This window comes from Mchenga conophoros, linkage group LG8 (assembly GCF_057382185.1).
Source record: "Mchenga conophoros isolate Kocher_MC1m ecotype Shallow Benthic linkage group LG8, M_conophoros_male_GT1.1, whole genome shotgun sequence".
In the NCBI taxonomy this organism is placed as follows: domain Eukaryota; kingdom Metazoa; phylum Chordata; class Actinopteri; order Cichliformes; family Cichlidae; genus Mchenga; species Mchenga conophoros.
This window is the reverse complement of record NC_140533.1, coordinates 31,362,845-31,379,913: the sequence shown is the minus strand read 5'-3', so window position 1 is coordinate 31,379,913 and position 17,069 is coordinate 31,362,845. Positions and strand designations below refer to the sequence as shown.

General features: G+C 40.9%; 1 protein-coding gene and 1 pseudogene across 1 annotated transcript; both read right to left on the bottom strand.

Moving 5' to 3' along the window:
* Window positions 1–9: 9 nt before the first annotated feature.
* LOC146569245 (Golgi apparatus membrane protein TVP23 homolog B-like) lies at window positions 10–4,951 on the bottom strand (the record flags this gene model as incomplete). The annotated part of the gene is made up of 6 exons (XM_085285629.1): window positions 4,846–4,951; window positions 3,671–3,747; window positions 3,059–3,203; window positions 1,642–1,731; window positions 1,346–1,471; window positions 10–138 (listed from the first exon to the last, which is right to left on the bottom strand). Coding segments are annotated over exons 1-6 (576 nt in total), but the record flags the coding sequence as incomplete, so codon positions are not given.
* Window positions 4,952–5,124: 173 nt separating this feature from the next.
* LOC146569244 (tripartite motif-containing protein 16-like) lies at window positions 5,125–16,024 on the bottom strand (annotated as a pseudogene).
* Window positions 16,025–17,069: the final 1,045 nt, after the last annotated feature.

The window sequence follows — 17,069 nt, the reverse complement described above, 5'->3', positions numbered from 1 at the left end:
AAAACTCACCTGTTTGAGGAACTGTCGTCCAAAATAATTGGTAGCCATGTTCTTTAAGCTGGTCTTCCCTCCCACTTTGCACCTCACGTATCCGTATAGGTTGGCGCCTTGCAGCACGACGCCCATGATCACGACGGGCTGTGAGGAAGACGACAGTTTTCTGAAATAAACCCTGGTCATATTTCATATTCCCCTTATTATCAATAAATCCCACGAAAAGGCTGAAGGTGAACCACGTGTATCCTCTTCACTGCTTGTATGTTCCCAGAACACGTGAGAACATGCTGAATACACAATAAAGAGATGCACTGATCTTTTTAAGGGAGTAACTCACAGTCACAGGGAGTTTATGATTGCAGTTGTTGTCTGGGCCAACAGCTGGAACCATCTTTTTCTATGATGATTCCTTGCAAAGATTTTGATCTTAGTTTTCATTTTTTAAAAGTTATGACTTCTAAACTTAACTGGGACCTTACTGCATCAGGTCATGTGAACTTCAAACGAGCATATAGCCTCCAGGGAAAACACTGGGTGCATGTCTGACACATCACCTCATAACGGTTCAAATCACACTGTGAGCATTTCAGACATGAAGCATACAGGCTGAAGGAGTCCACTGTGTTCCTGTGTCTGACTCCCAAACAACAATCTCGAGGGATAAAACCTTTAGTTTAAAAGTGACGTTTCTCTTGGGGCCACTTGGAGGTGTCTCCCAAAGTGAGTCCGTCCACACAGACTCTCATCTTAAACTCCACAGAGAACGTTTTTACCCTCTACGGACCGTTTCTTCTTTCTTAGGTGGTTTTAGGTAACGTAGCTGCTAGCCATCTGCTAGCCAAAACCAAAACACTGAGGCTTCAAACTGTGAAGCCCAAAACCACAGGACGGTTTTGGGCTTCTTTCATATACAGTGTATATGCAAATAAAAGTCCCACAAAGGAGCCAATGAGTCTCATCGTCTGTGAGCTGCAAACTGATAGTGATAAGTGATTCTTTTTATAACAAATTTCCACAAACCAATTAAGTTAGCTTAAAACTTAGAGATATTACTCAGAATTGCGTCCCCCCTCGTGCAGCAGGAAAACTTTGAAAGCAAGCTTGAGATGCAGGGTGAGAGCAGGGAAACACTGGCTCATGTTTACCAAGTAATTATTGTCTAATTTTACTTAAGAAAGCACCAAGAACTAATAGGGTTCAGTGGGCTTAGAGCTGAGAGACACAGCCAGGAGCTAGGTTTTATTTTCTCAGTGCTGTGAGAAAAATAAAGGTGTAACTGAGTTTTAATGGGATTTGTTGATAATAAGAAAAACAGCATTTGTCCAATCACTAAAATCTAACAACTTACCATCCATTTAATCCTGAATGAAAACAGGGTGCTAAAGACAAAGATGACCCAGAGGACGGGGCAAACAATCAGTCCGAGCCAGAATATCCTGGACTCTGAATCTGATGCTTGCTGCTTCCCTGTACCCTGAAGAAGAAGGAAACAGGATATCTCAGTTAGACATCTGCGAACACGATAAGACCCGTTGACAGTAAACATCTGGACGAAGCAACCTGACACAGAGCAACAGGTCAGGGTCATGTTTAGCCAAAGCCCCGTGTCGGAGCCGGAGCAGATTCAGCAGAGATGCATCTCACCTTCCTCGACTCAAACACCCAGTGGCTTCGTCCATCGTCATCCACCTGATTCCACCACCGCAGACCAACCATCAACCTCCCAGTGATGTTCTGCAGATGGAGAGATTTATGGCTTTGTTACGGAGATTCTGGCAAATCTTATTCACAAGGTGCTGGATCCGAGTACCGTTTCCTAGGTTTAATTATTTACACAAGTCTTTGTGTAACAGTGTAACTCTGGAAACCGAGTCCAGTTGCACATCTGACTTACAGAGGAAAACCAGAGCTATTATCCAAGGAGATTCTACAGCAGATTTAAGCAAGACTAACAAAAAAAAAAAAAGGTACTCGATGAGCCAATCGATCGCCCGAACAGAAAAAACATCAACCCTGGCCGGCACATGTACGCACTAAAGGGTCACAACAGCTTCAGGTAAAAAGCACCACATACTTGATACTGCAGAAAAGATCTTTTATCAGATCTAGCTCCTGATTTTCTACATGCACTTTTTCTATTCCAGTAAAAGTTTAAATGCTGCTTTCAACTGCCCCCTTGCCCCAAGGCGTCACCACAGCACATAGCGCCGCACACTTGATTTGGCAGTTTCCCACCAGATGATTTCCATTTAACCCCAAAAAGGATTTGCGTCTCCAGCTGGAATCGTACCAGCAACCTGCCAAGCAAGTGCGCTAACCACTATACCAGTGACCACTGAAATTAATCCCAGAGCTCTTCAGTCATTCATTTCTGTTGGTAAGGGATTCAGATTCATTCCAAGGAGGCAGTTTTGTTGTGAGATTTGCTTTTAGAAGGACTAGTTTATGTGGACTTCACTACCATGAGGCTATTTAAACCGATTCAACGTGAACATCATCAGCACACAATAACACATCCACAAGAACCAGTGAATGACAAACGTCCAGAAAGCAGAGGTCTTTAAATCACACTGCAGGTAGTGAAGCTACAGTGATCAAATACAGAAAACAGCACATTACAAATGTCAGACTGGCCTGTAAACTCTGCCTCAACTCATCATGATTATGACTGGATGCCTGCAGTACCGGCTGTAGAATATCCGGTCTCCAAGGCTCCGAACTGTCTGTCAAAAAACACGATGGTTGAATCTGTGACCAAAACCTTCACCATGTTTTTCTCACGACTGCTCATCATCTCATCCGAGCACCAACAATTCATTCAAAACTAATAATCAATAACCAAAAAGTGAGAACAGTTGGCAAGCTTTTAGGACGATTTCCAATCTTGCTTTTAAGCTCCTGATAAAACTTTTATCTCATCTGGTCCACTCTTCCTCTGAGTTCTGCCTTTAAGAAATGCACAACAAAAAGCAAAAAAGCCCCACCAAGATCATTAATTATAATCAATACAACAACTCCTTCCATCACTACAGTGGAGATATTAAAGTGATAAGAGAAACACCTTTACTGTCCAGAAGTCACATGAGAGCAGAAGGATTATTGTGACCATGCAGGCGATGAAGCTCCCGCTGATGAGCTCAGCGAGCAGGTACACGATGATGGCAATGACTCTGAAGAAGAGGTGGAAGAAGGCCGCTACCGGATGCCTGGTGACACATTTTTAACTAATTTAATATGACATGGAGTATCCACACAGATCAATAACCAATATTGTGTCATATTAATAACAATTATAATCATTATTATTAATAAGAACAAATAATAATAACAACATTTAAAAAATCTTTTTGTTTTTTTGCTCAGTGTAAAACTTAAACATAGGTCTCTGACAACAGCAAAAGTCATTGTAAAATATCGTCTCTAATAGTCAACTAGCCCACATCAGATGATAGTGATAACTTAGCAGACAGATCAGTGAAGTCCTTGTAAAAGTGTGAAAACATACCAAACAAACCCCACAAACCATTAGCCATTATTATCTTGATATCAAGTAGTGACTTGCACAACAAACAGCAAAAGCTTTTCCTTGAAATGTAAATAAATCATTTAATGAAGTATAAACTATCTTCTCTGCAGAGAAAATGTTAAATCCTTCAGCGATTTGCAAACGTACTTAACGCCTGACTTCTTCGACCTTTTCCCTGCGTCATCCTCGGCATCAAACAGAGACACGTCTTCATCGTTGGTATCCTGAGGGATCAATAAGAAAGAGGCTTAAACCTCAACATAAAACAATGTGAAAAAAAGCATCGTCTCTCTGTGGTCAGGGATCATCAGAGGAGTAAGATTGATAACAGTCTGTTTGAAACAGAAATCTGGAGGTTTCGTAATACTAATACACAATTCTGTAACAGGTTGTTTCTGAGCTTTTAACATCATAAATAAATACTCCAAGTCCTCACAGTACAACTTCATATGCCTCCAAACACACTCCTGTTGTTGGGGTAATAGTTTTTTTATTCCTATATTATCAAGAGATTCAGTTTACTAACTTAAATGGCAAAATAAATCGTCAAATGCTGACACTTAACAAGTTAGAACCAACAAGAGTACCAAGAAAATAAACAAACAGTTGTTATTATTATTGAAAACGTGCCATTTCTTCATTATTGTTGCACTCTAACAGCTGTCAGCTCAAACACAGAGCAGGCCTAACACTAAGATCTTATTAAGTTGTTTTGACATGTTAGCAGGATAACTTCAAGTGAATTTGACCTGTAAACTGGAAAAACCAAATACTTACCAGCTGCTTAAAGAACAGCAGCTGATAATATAGATTGGAGTGAGGTCACTTTAGCTTCTCTGTGCCAGGAGACAGTTTAAAACTCACACTTTTGTTTGCTCGGATTATAAACAGCACAAACATTGCCACGTTAGCAGGATGTAGCTTCATTTCACGTTTTGTCACCTTGTTTGCTGATGTTTGTTCAGGCTGATGCTAACTTTAGCAATCGTTAGCTGACACCGCAACACAACAGATGCCCTCTAGCGTAAATTTGCCGTATACAGGTTTAAAGCGAACATTCTGATCGTGGGTTTTTTTCGAGTAGAAAACTTCATCGTTTGATCCGTTTTAAAAACATAATTTTAACGGTAGCTGAGCAGAAATGTTAGCGTCTTAACTACTTAGCAATATTAGCACCACAGATGTCCAACCGAGCTGGGAAACATTCTTCAGCTTCATTAAATAATTTTACTGACGGTTAATGCTTAAACAATCTCACGTTAGCTGTTAACCACACTAAGACATTATTTTAAAAAATAGGAAATAAAAGTGCTCTTACTTACGGCTAGCATCTTGAAACTTGGTCAGGCTCTTCCTGCTTACATGCTCAGTTACACGTCACTATAGTCAGGTGACCAAAACGCGCCACGTCACTGAAGTCCACGCGGTTCCTCGATAAAAAAAAAAAAGTGTTTGACGTAATATTTTATTTTTGAAAACAACATTTTTTGTATCATAAAATGATTACCATACATAACATTAAATATATATTTAATAAAAATAATAATAAAATTATGAGTATAAAAATCTTTATACTCATAATTTGCAATAATGTGTTTTTTTGCATTCTATTTTTTTGTTTTATTCCAATTTCTTTTCTTTTTTTTAATGTGTTAATTGATTCATTAAATTATGTACTCGTTGTATACTATTACTCAGAAATGACAGGTATAGAAATATTATGTTCATAGTGTCGTATATAGGTTAATCCATCCAATTCAGGGTTGCAGGGCAGGGGAGGGGGTACACCCCAAAAAGGTCTCCAGGGATCCTGACATAAAAAGACAGTCAATCACACTCACATTCGCACCTATGGCTAATTTAGAATCGGCAGTCATCCAAACATCTGCATGTCTTTGTACTATGGGAGGAAGCCAGAGTACCTGAGAGAACTGACAAGTGGAGAACATGCAAGCTGCTGCACATAGATAGGCTTGGATTCAAAGCCCAGACCTTCTTGCTGTGAGATTAGGTACAGAATAATCATCAAAGATATTTTAAGTGTACTGATTTTTTTTTTTTTTAATCCTAGCTTTGGTAATTTAACAGCACATATGGTTCACATGGATGAAAGACGCCTCTGAGCACAGAGGCACAAACTACAAACCATGCATGTAATGCTTTGTCTCTCCACCTGTGTACATGTCTGATATTTTGTCTCCGTTTGTGACTCTTCCTGCTCATGTTGCATCTCTTTATTTCTTTAATGTACATATGCAGGGGTTTTTTTTTTTGTCAATGTCTGCATTTGTTTTGCAGCTTTTGTTCACTTTTACATCAGTGAAGAAATGTGCCTTTTTCTCCCTAAGTGACCAAAGCTTGGTGCAGTCATTTTTCTTTTTCACCAGCAAATCTCGAGGTTGATTTACTTGAACAAACCACCACAGTGTGGCCTCTGCTCTACTGAGAGATACAACAAGGAAGCTTTCCAAAAAGTATTAAACAAGGCTAAGGAATAACCCATGTCTGGAAAAGCTAAAACAAAAATTTTGAATCCTAAATGATCCACTTAGTTTTTGAAATCATATTTATGTGTGCCACAGAAATGTACATTAGCAAATGTTTAAAGGATGCTGTTGATTTGATGACGTAGAGTGTTTCAAACTGTCAAGAAAACCAGGCATTTGTTTTGCAAATGCAGATACGCCTTTTTATTTGCATACAGAAAATATAGAACATTTTCAGTAACAGTAGTCCCAAAGACACACCGGTGAAGAGCATCAACATGACGTGATCCCAAATGAGAAACAGATTATTAGTTTTGCAACAAAAATAAATCTCCTGTAAACAAGTTGTAACATTTCAAGAGTTCATCTCTTATTTTCCAGAATCAGTACAATACTCTCCTATACTTAAGTTCTCCAAGAAAAGCGGTTTATGAAGCGATATCTTCTGTTGTAGGTGAGGTGGGAGGAGACGGGGTTTTCAGAGGTAAAGGTTCCCCAGGCGCCACCAAGAGAACATTGTTCTCTTTCTTGGGCAGCCAGACCGCCGGGTACAAAGGCTCCAGGAACTCCGTCTGGTACTTGTGGATGAGCGTCATGGTCTCACCCACCCCGTAGAATGCCAGTAGGCCTTGCGTGTAGTCCACATAAACCCCAATACGACTAAACATCTCCACATTTAGGGGAGTTTCCACATCACAGTGCCAGGTGGAGAAGTTACGGCCATTCCACTGAAGGCACCAGGAGAAGCTGTTCCCCGTGATGCAGCTGTTGCTCTCATTGCCCTTGCGGTCGATGCTCTTGTACGTGAGGCCAACATGAGTGCTTTCACCTTGGATGTCTGCCTCAAAGTAGTGCCGGCCCATGTAGAAGCTCTCCACAGCCAGAACCTGACGGCAGTTCTCAAAGCGCTCGGGCACATCGGGGTAAGGATGCTGCCAGGGCGAGGTGTTTGTCACCTTTTTGTTATCCTCCGTTAGGCGGAGGAACTTATGAGCCGTTGCAGGATCAAAACTCACTTGGGCAGCATCTGCAAAGGATTGTTGAACATGTCAGTTTACTTATGTTACGCAACAAGACAGGCAGGAAAGCAAATAGCTGTAGTCCCAAAGATTACAGTGTAAACACAGATACTTCAAAACTACACTACAATATGGCTGTTGTGCTATATTAAGTAGTTTTGTGTTAGCTAATTTATAGTTTATGTTTCAGTAGACTCACTGTAGATTTACAAAGTTGTGACACCATGAGTGCAATGGGTACCTGGTTGGGATGCTGGGAAACCACGAGGAAAACATAATGCAATGATCAGGTGAAAACCAAACTTCGAGTAGATTTCCATAAAATGATACTGCATTATGTTTACTGGCTTGTCCTTATTTTCTGCCATATGCATACTACTATAATGGTGGATGTCAGTCAGTGCATTAATGTAATTCCGTAATTCCCATGAGGGAAATTAAAAAGTTGCAATCCTGCCCTGAACACTCAGTTTCACACAGTTCTCTTTTATTTCTACTCTTGGCTCTGTATTATGTCAGTGGAGGGGAATACCCTGAATATGGTCATCTCATTTACACAACTCTAGCTGTGCCCACAGAAGCTCCGCTCATGTTGTTGGTCTATTTGGTCTTTTGAACAGTACATTTGTTTTGATAGCTTGGTCGGCATTATCAGCAAAAAGCCAGACTCGTTCTCGGTGGGTGCTGTTCTATGTTCCTACTGCCTGCTGTGGTCACAAGCTCTGAGTAGTGACAGAGAGAATGAGATCGTGGGTAAAACCTGTGGAAATGAGGGACTTGGTCATTTTGGGAGGGATTCAGAGTAAAGTCCCTATTTCTCTACATCCACAGGAACCACTTGAAAGTGGTTGGGGATCGCTCAGGATGCCTTCTGAACAAGGCCCGACAGCGTCTCTACCACCTCAGATGCTTGAGAGACTTCCAACTGCCCTCCAAGGTGCTCAGGAACTTTTACTCCTGCACCATAGAGAGCATCCTGACGGGAAACATCTCAACCTGGTTCGGGAACAGCACCATGCAGGACAGACGAGCTCTACAGAGGGTTGTGCGGTCAGCTGAGCGCACCATCCACTCCGAGCTCCCTGACCTGCACTCAATCTACAGCAGGCGGTGCTGGACCAAGGCCAGGAAGATCGTGAAGGACCTCAACCATCCCAAAAACAGACTGTTCTCTCTGCTGAGGTCAGGAAAGCGATTCCGCTCCCTGAAGACCAACACAGAGAGACTGAGGAGGAGCTTCTTCCCGCAGGCGATACGGTCTCTCAATCACACCACCACACAGTACTGACCCACACATATGGTTCTTACACACACACTGGATATTCTGGACATTTGTTTACACTAGTGGCCACTGCACAACTACACTGCGTGGTCATCAAATCAAATCACTTTATCACAAGTCACTTAAATAAATCACTTTTAAGCATATTTGCACTGCACAAGACACTTAAATATGTGGACTGCACAACCCTGGACATTACATTTCTTTCATTACCATTTATTAGTTGTACAGCTGCTCTTATTGTTCTATATTTCTTCATATACACAATATATTTTCTATATTGTGTATTGTGTATTTTGTTGTACAGTTATTTTATTTTTAACTTTAATTTTTATATTTTATTTTATTCTTTCCAAGTTAAATTTACCCTTCATTTTAATTTTCATATTTATTTCCTATCCTAGTCATAGTCTTTTATTTTAGGTCACGAGCAGTTGTCTAAGCATTTCACTGCATATCGTACTGTGTATGACTGTGTATGAGACAAATAAAATTTGAATTTGATTTGAACTCCTAGGTAAGCATGCCCGGGCATTTCCTACTGGAGGGAGAACCTGGGGTAGACCCAGGACACTGTGCTTGTGGTCTTCATGAAATTTGCATCCTTGCCAAAACCCCATATTCATTATAGTTTTAAAATAAAAGACAGACTATAAGCACATCCAAGGTTGTTTTTTTGGTTCTGGAAGCATATTGTTTGCTACTCGCAGTTCTTAACTACAGAAATACTTACACTTTAGAAAGTCCGCCCGTGTCACCGGATCTGGAAGAGACTTGATGTGTTTTGCTGCAACAATAGCCTTTACTGTTGTCTTTATTCCCACTTTGTCTGCAAAAAAAGAAGACATATTTTAGTGTCTCATAAGACAACATGTTTAGATTTCTCTTCATGAATTTTGTTTTTATTATGCACAAAAACGTTCTCCAGGGCAACAGGTATGTGCTGTCGTTTCATTTCTTATGGTGGCATATTAATGACTAGCAAAGCAGTTTCATCATGAATCATACATTCTGCTCTTGCTCAAGCACAGCTAAAAATTCTTTACAAGACTGAACATGCCCCAGCAGCTACACAACTCTCTGGATCTCTGTGCTCTTGCTGCTGCTATGTAGTTGCTTCCTGCTCACTTTCTTACCGCTTTTGCACGTTTCTTTGACTTTGCCTATGTATGAAGACACCAGCAAGGCACAGAGCTCCTGCGTGGAGTCAACAATCACACGGCTGAAGTGATTCAGACAGTCCATCAAGCCGATGTAGACACCAGGCAGGGAGATATCAGTGGCTTCTTTTTTCCACTCTGCGTATTCCTAGAAAACAAACACGGTGGCATTCAGGAATGAAAACTGAGGCATTTCTGCTGCCTTTAGGCACGAATGACTTCCTGTCTCGTTGAGAAATACAGCAAATGGTAAAGGAAAAGGAAAAGGCAGACAGTGGAAGCATTTCATCATTCGCAAAAGATTTTATATATATATATATATATATATATATATATATATATATATATATATACATACACATACATACACACACACACACATACACACCACACACACACTTAAATAAATTTGAATTTTAACTGAGATGCCTGTTAAACAACAATATATTTAATTCATAGACTCATAAAGACTGTCTCACAAGTGCAGTTGTATGTGTCCAGTTGGAGGGGCCGAATATAATGCGAGTAAGCAAAATAGTGTATAAGTAGTGTACACGATGTGTTTTTAGTTGTCTTTATGAAGTTTTCTTCCTCTCTGATACACCTGTCCCTCAGTCAGGTGTACAAAGATTTTGTACTATAAGTTTAACTCATAAACTTTTAATTTGAATTTCCAACAGTTCCATTAACATTGTTGCTGTTATCATTAGGTGAAAGGTGATATTCAAAAAGCCCAACTTGTTTCCTTTCACCTTGACATGAAAAGTAGGTTGAATCAAAACAAGCTCTGTTACCTTGAAACAAGCCTAAGGACAGATTTCTACAGCTTTTCTTCCATAAGCGGGACAAAGACTAGTTATGACACTGCTGTTTTGAATTTGTACCTGCAGGAAATCCACATCATTTTTGTTCTTGGAAATCTTCTCCATCTGCACCTGAGTCTTCTTCAGATCTGTGCACCTCTGCTCCAGGTGAACCCGAATGCCCTCGGCTTGCTGCAGTGCCTGCTTCTCCCTCACCCTCCAAGATCTCCGTCACCTCCTTCTTGGCTCGCTCCACCACCGCTTGCAGCTCCTCAAACTGGCTCTCGATCACTGCTCGTACATCCTTCACAGATTGCTGTAAATACTGCCTTTAGTTTCTCTTAGTGTAAACAGAGTTCACATTCTGACATAATAACTTTTAATTACTTTAAAAGTTACAGTAAGTAACATGTAGGGAACCTGGCAGAGCCACATAACTGCAGACTCACTGCAGGAATTCTTCATTACTCATTACTACTACATGAAAAATATGGATTTCCTCTCACACCTCAGAGAAACCAGTTTGATTTGGGTGACTCTGAAATATCCAGGATTACAAACTGTTGAGTTCACAGGCCAGAAATAGCTGCAACCGACTCATTTTACTTAACTGTTGTGACTCTGTGTGACTCACAGTGAATCATTTCTAATGTTGTGTTACCTCAATGGAGACTGTATTGAGCTGAAGTTTGTGATGGCATTTTCTGCCGCCGTCATCGTCTTCATCATCTCATTCTGTTTCTCCCTCAGTTCGTTCTGTTAACAGAGCAAGAGTCAGTCAGCTTCCTCATAGAAAATATGTGTAGATGTTAATATCTAGATTGTTTCAGGGAAAACTTTTGCTCTCTGGTTCCTTTTATTCTGAAAGGGTCCGATATCTGACCCTAGGCTTGTATATCTGTGGTTTTCTGTCAAGTCAGGTCTAAATTGCTCAGGCAGATCCAGGCAACTCTGAAGCAGAGCAGCTATTCTGATATTAACTCCTACAATTGTAGGCCCAGCGGGAAGCGCTACAAGCGTCTCTCTGAGTCAGCATGCAAGTGCAGGTTTGAAATTAATTAAAAATATATATATTTAATTTACTGCCAGGACAGGGATGTCCTACTTCCTGACTCATTTTTATATCACTTCCTGAAACACGACACCAAGTTACAAGTGTTAGTAATTATTGTGTCAGGCAGATGATACTTTGTGTTATTAATGCTATTGGCTTATCCAACCAATAGCATTATTGAAAATAATATTTGGGAGCTTTTGTGCCTGTGCACCAGCTTACACACTGATAACACGTGTGCCCAAATTGTGATGTTACATTACAGGTGGAGGATCATTTCATTTCCTAGTCCATGTTGCATTACATTTTTGTCCTATATAATCAACTTGGAAATAGTTGTCTCCGTATCATAGTGGCTGTTTAATATTAAAACTAATTAAAATTGATTCACATCAAGGTTCAGAGTCCTCAGCTGAAGCTGTCCCTGCTAACTCCGTGTTCATTTTAAAATCCCCACTTCCAGCTTGTATTGTTTTACACATGTTTTCCTCTGCTGTGGTACTTCTACAATATTTTATATATTTGTTGTCTATTTTGTTTGTGAAAGAGATGTGAAAATTAATAAAGATCATTTATACTATCTATTAACATGACTGCTGAGCAGTCTTCACAAAATCAGATCCGTGACTGCCTCAAGAGATCATTAATAAGACTTTGATGTGTTATTTGTGACCAATTCAATTCTTTTGATTGTTTTCATTATTCCCTGACTACATCATGTCAAACATGACGAAACATTATTCTGATGAAGAAGTTAAGCAAAGGTGACCTTTTGTTTGGCACCATGACAAATATCTGTCGTTATTAAGCGAAAAACAATCTTTGGAAATACTTCCAGTGGTTTATGTTAGTCCCACTTTGATCCACACAATATTTGCTGAAAAGGTAGTTAAACATCTGAAGAGTCTTTTCTATAATCAGTAAACCCACAACTCCTACTGAGTTCTGTAAGACAAGAAAATGTTAAAAATGATTTCATTGAATCATTTCAAACAAAATAATGTTTTAATGCTTTTCTTGTGCTGTAAAAAGGGACTGTCCTGCTCTCCCACTCCAGGAGGGTGGACAGCGGGATCAACCTAAACAGAAGTGACTTACATAATAATTCTCTATTGTTCAAATGTGGAACGAAAGCTCTGAAAAGGAAGAGGAAGCATTCATCATACTGTGCTTTCTGTTTTTCTTCTGTCTGGTGTGTGTGCGTGTGTGTGTGCGTGTGTGTGTGTGCGTGTGTGTGCGCGCGTGTGTGTGTGATGACCTCCATGTTCTTTCGTTCAAAACTAAATACAGTGGAACCCCGGCTTACGAAGACCCCATTTAACGAAAAATTCAAGTTACAAAGGCACTTAACGGCAATATTTCTGCCCGTGGTACGGCAAAATGCCCGAGTAACGAAATAGATAAAATAGAAAATTTAAAAAAAATGAAATTAAATTCCATAATGTTATGTACATGTACGTACATATGCATGCATACGCATGCTTTCTTCAACCTCCGCCACCTCCTCCTCCACCAAGAACTTCGTCTTCAGCCAGCATCGCCTCACTCAAAAGGCGATGGAAAAAGGTGCTTCGAATTTTTGACTTACGAAAGACCCTCTGGAACAAATTAAATGCGTAAGTCGGGGTACCACTGTACTTAAAATCACATTTTGCAGGTCAGCAAATAAAGAATATTTGATCAGCGGTGGTGGGATTTCCGCCTACGCTCCTCCCACCAGTGTTTTCTCTGCAGTTCTAACAAAGAAGTCAAAGGTTTTGTAACGAGAGCGCTCTTCAAATAACTGGTTTTGATTTCAGGTCTGTGCAGGAATCTAAGCTGGAATGTTTGATGGCAGTCACAAAGAGAGATGGGCTTCAGATTTAACTACAAAGCCAAACGTGAGCAGATGACCTCCAGAGTGGACGCTGAAGTACTGTTAACTGGATGAAGCATTTAGAGGAACATTTGAGCTGTGCTGCTCCGACCTGCTGACTTAGACACTTTAGATTTAGTCTCCTCTTTAGTGCAGGGAAGCAATAATCTCCGATGTGATTTAAAGGATTATTTATGAGCTCAAATTCCTAATTAATGACACAACTGCTGTCACAGTCTTATTCCTTTGATAGTTAATCTTTTATTTACTCAACACTTTACTCGCCATCCACGCGACCTTTGCCACACATTCAGCAATGCTAAATATGAGATAAGAAATCCTGACATTAAATTCCTAGAATGGACTCATTTTAATTAATAGCGTCTCTCTTTGACAGTTTAGTTTAAACAAAACTCAGGTATTTATTAAAAATAAAAATAAATGCTGAAAATATGAGTGTTTAATTGCCTCATTCTATCTCCAAAAAGAAAGTGTCTCAGTTCAGAGTCCCCTAAAGCAATGAAAGCAGCTGATTCTCACATGCTGACATGCTGACATTAAAAGATTTAAGGCAGCAGGAACTCTTAAGGAGACCCAAAATAAAACTGAATATTTTCAGTTGGGAATTCAGCCTGAAAATTCATATCAGATGTGTTGAGGTCATTCAAAGGAATGTGCACACAGTACAGGGAAACACTTGCCTCGATCTGATTACGAGCGTCCACCACAGACACGGTGTTGTGCCCCTTGTGGTCCTCGTTCACGCAGTCCTGGCAGATGCAGCAGGAGTCGGTGGAGCAGAACAGGTCCAGGGGCCGCTTGTGGCTCTCGCAGGTCCGCCTCTCGATGTCCCTGAGCGGGTCCACGAGCCGATGGTTTTGAAATTTTGGATTTTCCAGGTGAGGCCTGAGATGGGCCTCGCAGTACGACACCAAGCAGGTGAGGCAGGACTTGAGGGCCCTGCGGGGGCTTTCAATGCAAGAGTCACATACCACATCGTCGGGGCCCAAAGGTTCCTCCTTATCCTGGTCCTCTTTTGGTCCTTCTTCTGTCTGTGGTTCTGCTTCCTTTTTGTCCTCTTCAGGCTTCTTGGGGTCCTCGGACTGATTCAGGTCTTTTTGGATCTCGGTCTCCTCCGCTGTCGTTGACTCTTGACTCTGTTCCTCACTGTTTTTATTTACATGAGCGTCAGCTGTTCCATTCTGTTTGGGACTGCCAGGCTTGACGGGACACTGTGGACATCCTTTACTTTTGTCTCCGAGACAGGAACCGCATACGGAGTGACCACAAGCTGCCGGCTCCCCCTCGCTCAGTTTACCTGAGCAGACATGACACAGGTTCTGCTGCTGCTGCTGTTTGGGGAGAGGAGCTACTTCTACAGCTGCTGTATCTGCCATGTCTTCAGCTCTTCTTTGAGCGCCTGGCGTCACTTCCACTCTTTAAAGCTGTGTGGAAATAACTGGCTCAGCCACTTCTGTCAGCCAGCAGTATCTGATCGCAGTAGAGAAAGCCACACCTAGATGATGTGAGAGACGGTCAGGACTCATAGTTTCAGTCAGAACTCAACCCGCCCCTTCAGCACTCACATGCAAACAGATACACACCCACCTCCACGTCTTTAACACTGAAAGAGGGAGGAGGTGCAGGGTGGAGTCCACAATGCAAACCAGGTACAGAGGTGTAGGATTGCATTCTCCCACATGCGCTATGTTTGAATATGCACTGAAACTTACAAGTTCTGCTACCAGTAAGCAACAACTGACCTATCTACTGTCTTTATAGACACACTGATGAGGCCACTCACTGCTTTCCCGCCCTGCTCCAACAAAATTAAATTGAAAACTGGTCTGGATAAAACAGAGGTGATCACTGCTGCAGCCTTTTGCTTACTCACCCTCTTCCTCTTTCACCTTTCTGCAGATAAGCAAGAGGAAAAAGCAAATGCTGATAGGATCAGGTTTCAGCAGCGCCAAAAGCAGACGCTGCCACCCAGTGTCCATAATAATGCTTGGCAGGTACTGCTAATGTTGGTATCAATCCAATACCATGTACCCAGTAAATACAGGGCTGGTATAGCTGATACTGATACTTCTGACCTATAAACTTATGAGATGCACATCAGTGAATTCTGAACCCATTTTAATGAGCATTAAATCTCTGTGCTGAATGTAAACGTGCCAGTCCTAAAGCCTGGGTCAGCTTGTGTTGTTTAAATGTGCTTATTGTGTTGTAAATAAAGTAGACATGACAGGTTCAAGATATTGTTCCCAGCGTGAGTGTGAGGTATCATTTTTTTAATTAAAAAGTAATTATTATTTAACACAATGGATGATGGAAACACAGCACTGATCCCATCTCGACAGTATCGATATCACTAACAGCGCAGGTAACGATTGTAGTAATACTTTTGATCAATCCGCCGGTCAGGGTAATAGAAAGTTACGAAGTGAAGAGCAACAGACTGTAGAGGAAGTTCCACAAACACTCACAAACTGTTAGATTTGTTCCTTCTATCGAGAATAAATGTTGCTAAACTGCAGTTTCCTAAAGTTTGTGATGCTCGTTCCTGTTTTTCACACATGTGCGTAGACATGCGCACATGTGACCACATGTCCGGGCTTTGTCCGGGTTAAACAAACACCACCTGATCATAGTTCAAGGTAAAGGTGTAGGTGGTGTTTGAAAGCACCTTAGCTGTAACAGCAGCAGCCTTCGTGTCTGACGCTTTTTAAAGTCTTAAGATTTACCTTCAGTTAGGTTTATCGTTCCCAGGCTGAGGGGAGGTGACGGGATTCTCTTCTTACCGGGGGTTTTCTCCTCGGTAACCGATCAACAGGTGAGACAGCACCGCCTACTGACCAATCAAGTGTCCTGAAAACTGCGTCGTCACTCCCGGACACACACACACACACACATATATATATGTGTGTGTGTGTGTGTGTGTGTAGTAATTTCTATGAATCTTTTTTTTTTACATTGTTTATTAATTGTAGTTGTATTCATTGTGTATTTTGGTTTCATGTAAATGTATGTTCTAACTTTGTGTATTGTGAATGTAAGGCAAACAAGGGACAATAGGTGGAAATTCGCAATAGCTATAAACCTATGTGCAGTGCATCAGCCTCATGTTTCATATTTGGACTATGTTAAACTGCACTGTCCCTTTTAAATAAAGGATTATTATTATAACCCATCAGATTCTCCTGTGTCTCAGTGACAGTGCTGTGATATTAACATGATATTTATCGAAAAGCCTGTCCAAGAAAACAGTTTGGCATTCATAATTGTTTTTAATTAAATGAAATGGCATGTAAAGAAAACAAAAATACTGAAAGGAAAGGTCATCTTCCAGTATGATTTATCTCATCTTAAATGATTTTATCTTGCATTTAAAACGATTTCTATCATTGCTGGATGTCTAATTTTTATGACACAGATGCTGAAGAATCTGTGTCCTCTTGTTTGTCTCATTGTCTCTGTACACAGTGACGAGTTCCTGCCTCAAGGGCCAATCAGAGTGAGAGGCACTTGCTCATCAGCATCTTGCATCATTTAAACATCGGCTCTTCACATCATGGTGTGACAGGTTTGCCACCTGGTACTAACACGATGGAACAGCATCCCCACACTCTGACTTGGAGAATGCATGGATTTTGAGGTGGCCTTTAAGAAGCAGCTACAAACTCATCTTTGTATATTTGCTTTTGAGTAACCTCTGAAATCTGGATATCTTAAGATCCCTTTTACCAGCTCGGTATCTACCTAATAAAAAAAAGCACTCTATAGTCGCTCGGGGAAGCCTCAGCTACAATAAATAAGCCTTTTAACAGGGCTGTATTATTACAGCTGTGTGCCCTCTTTCTCCTTTCTTTTTCCTTCTTCGACAG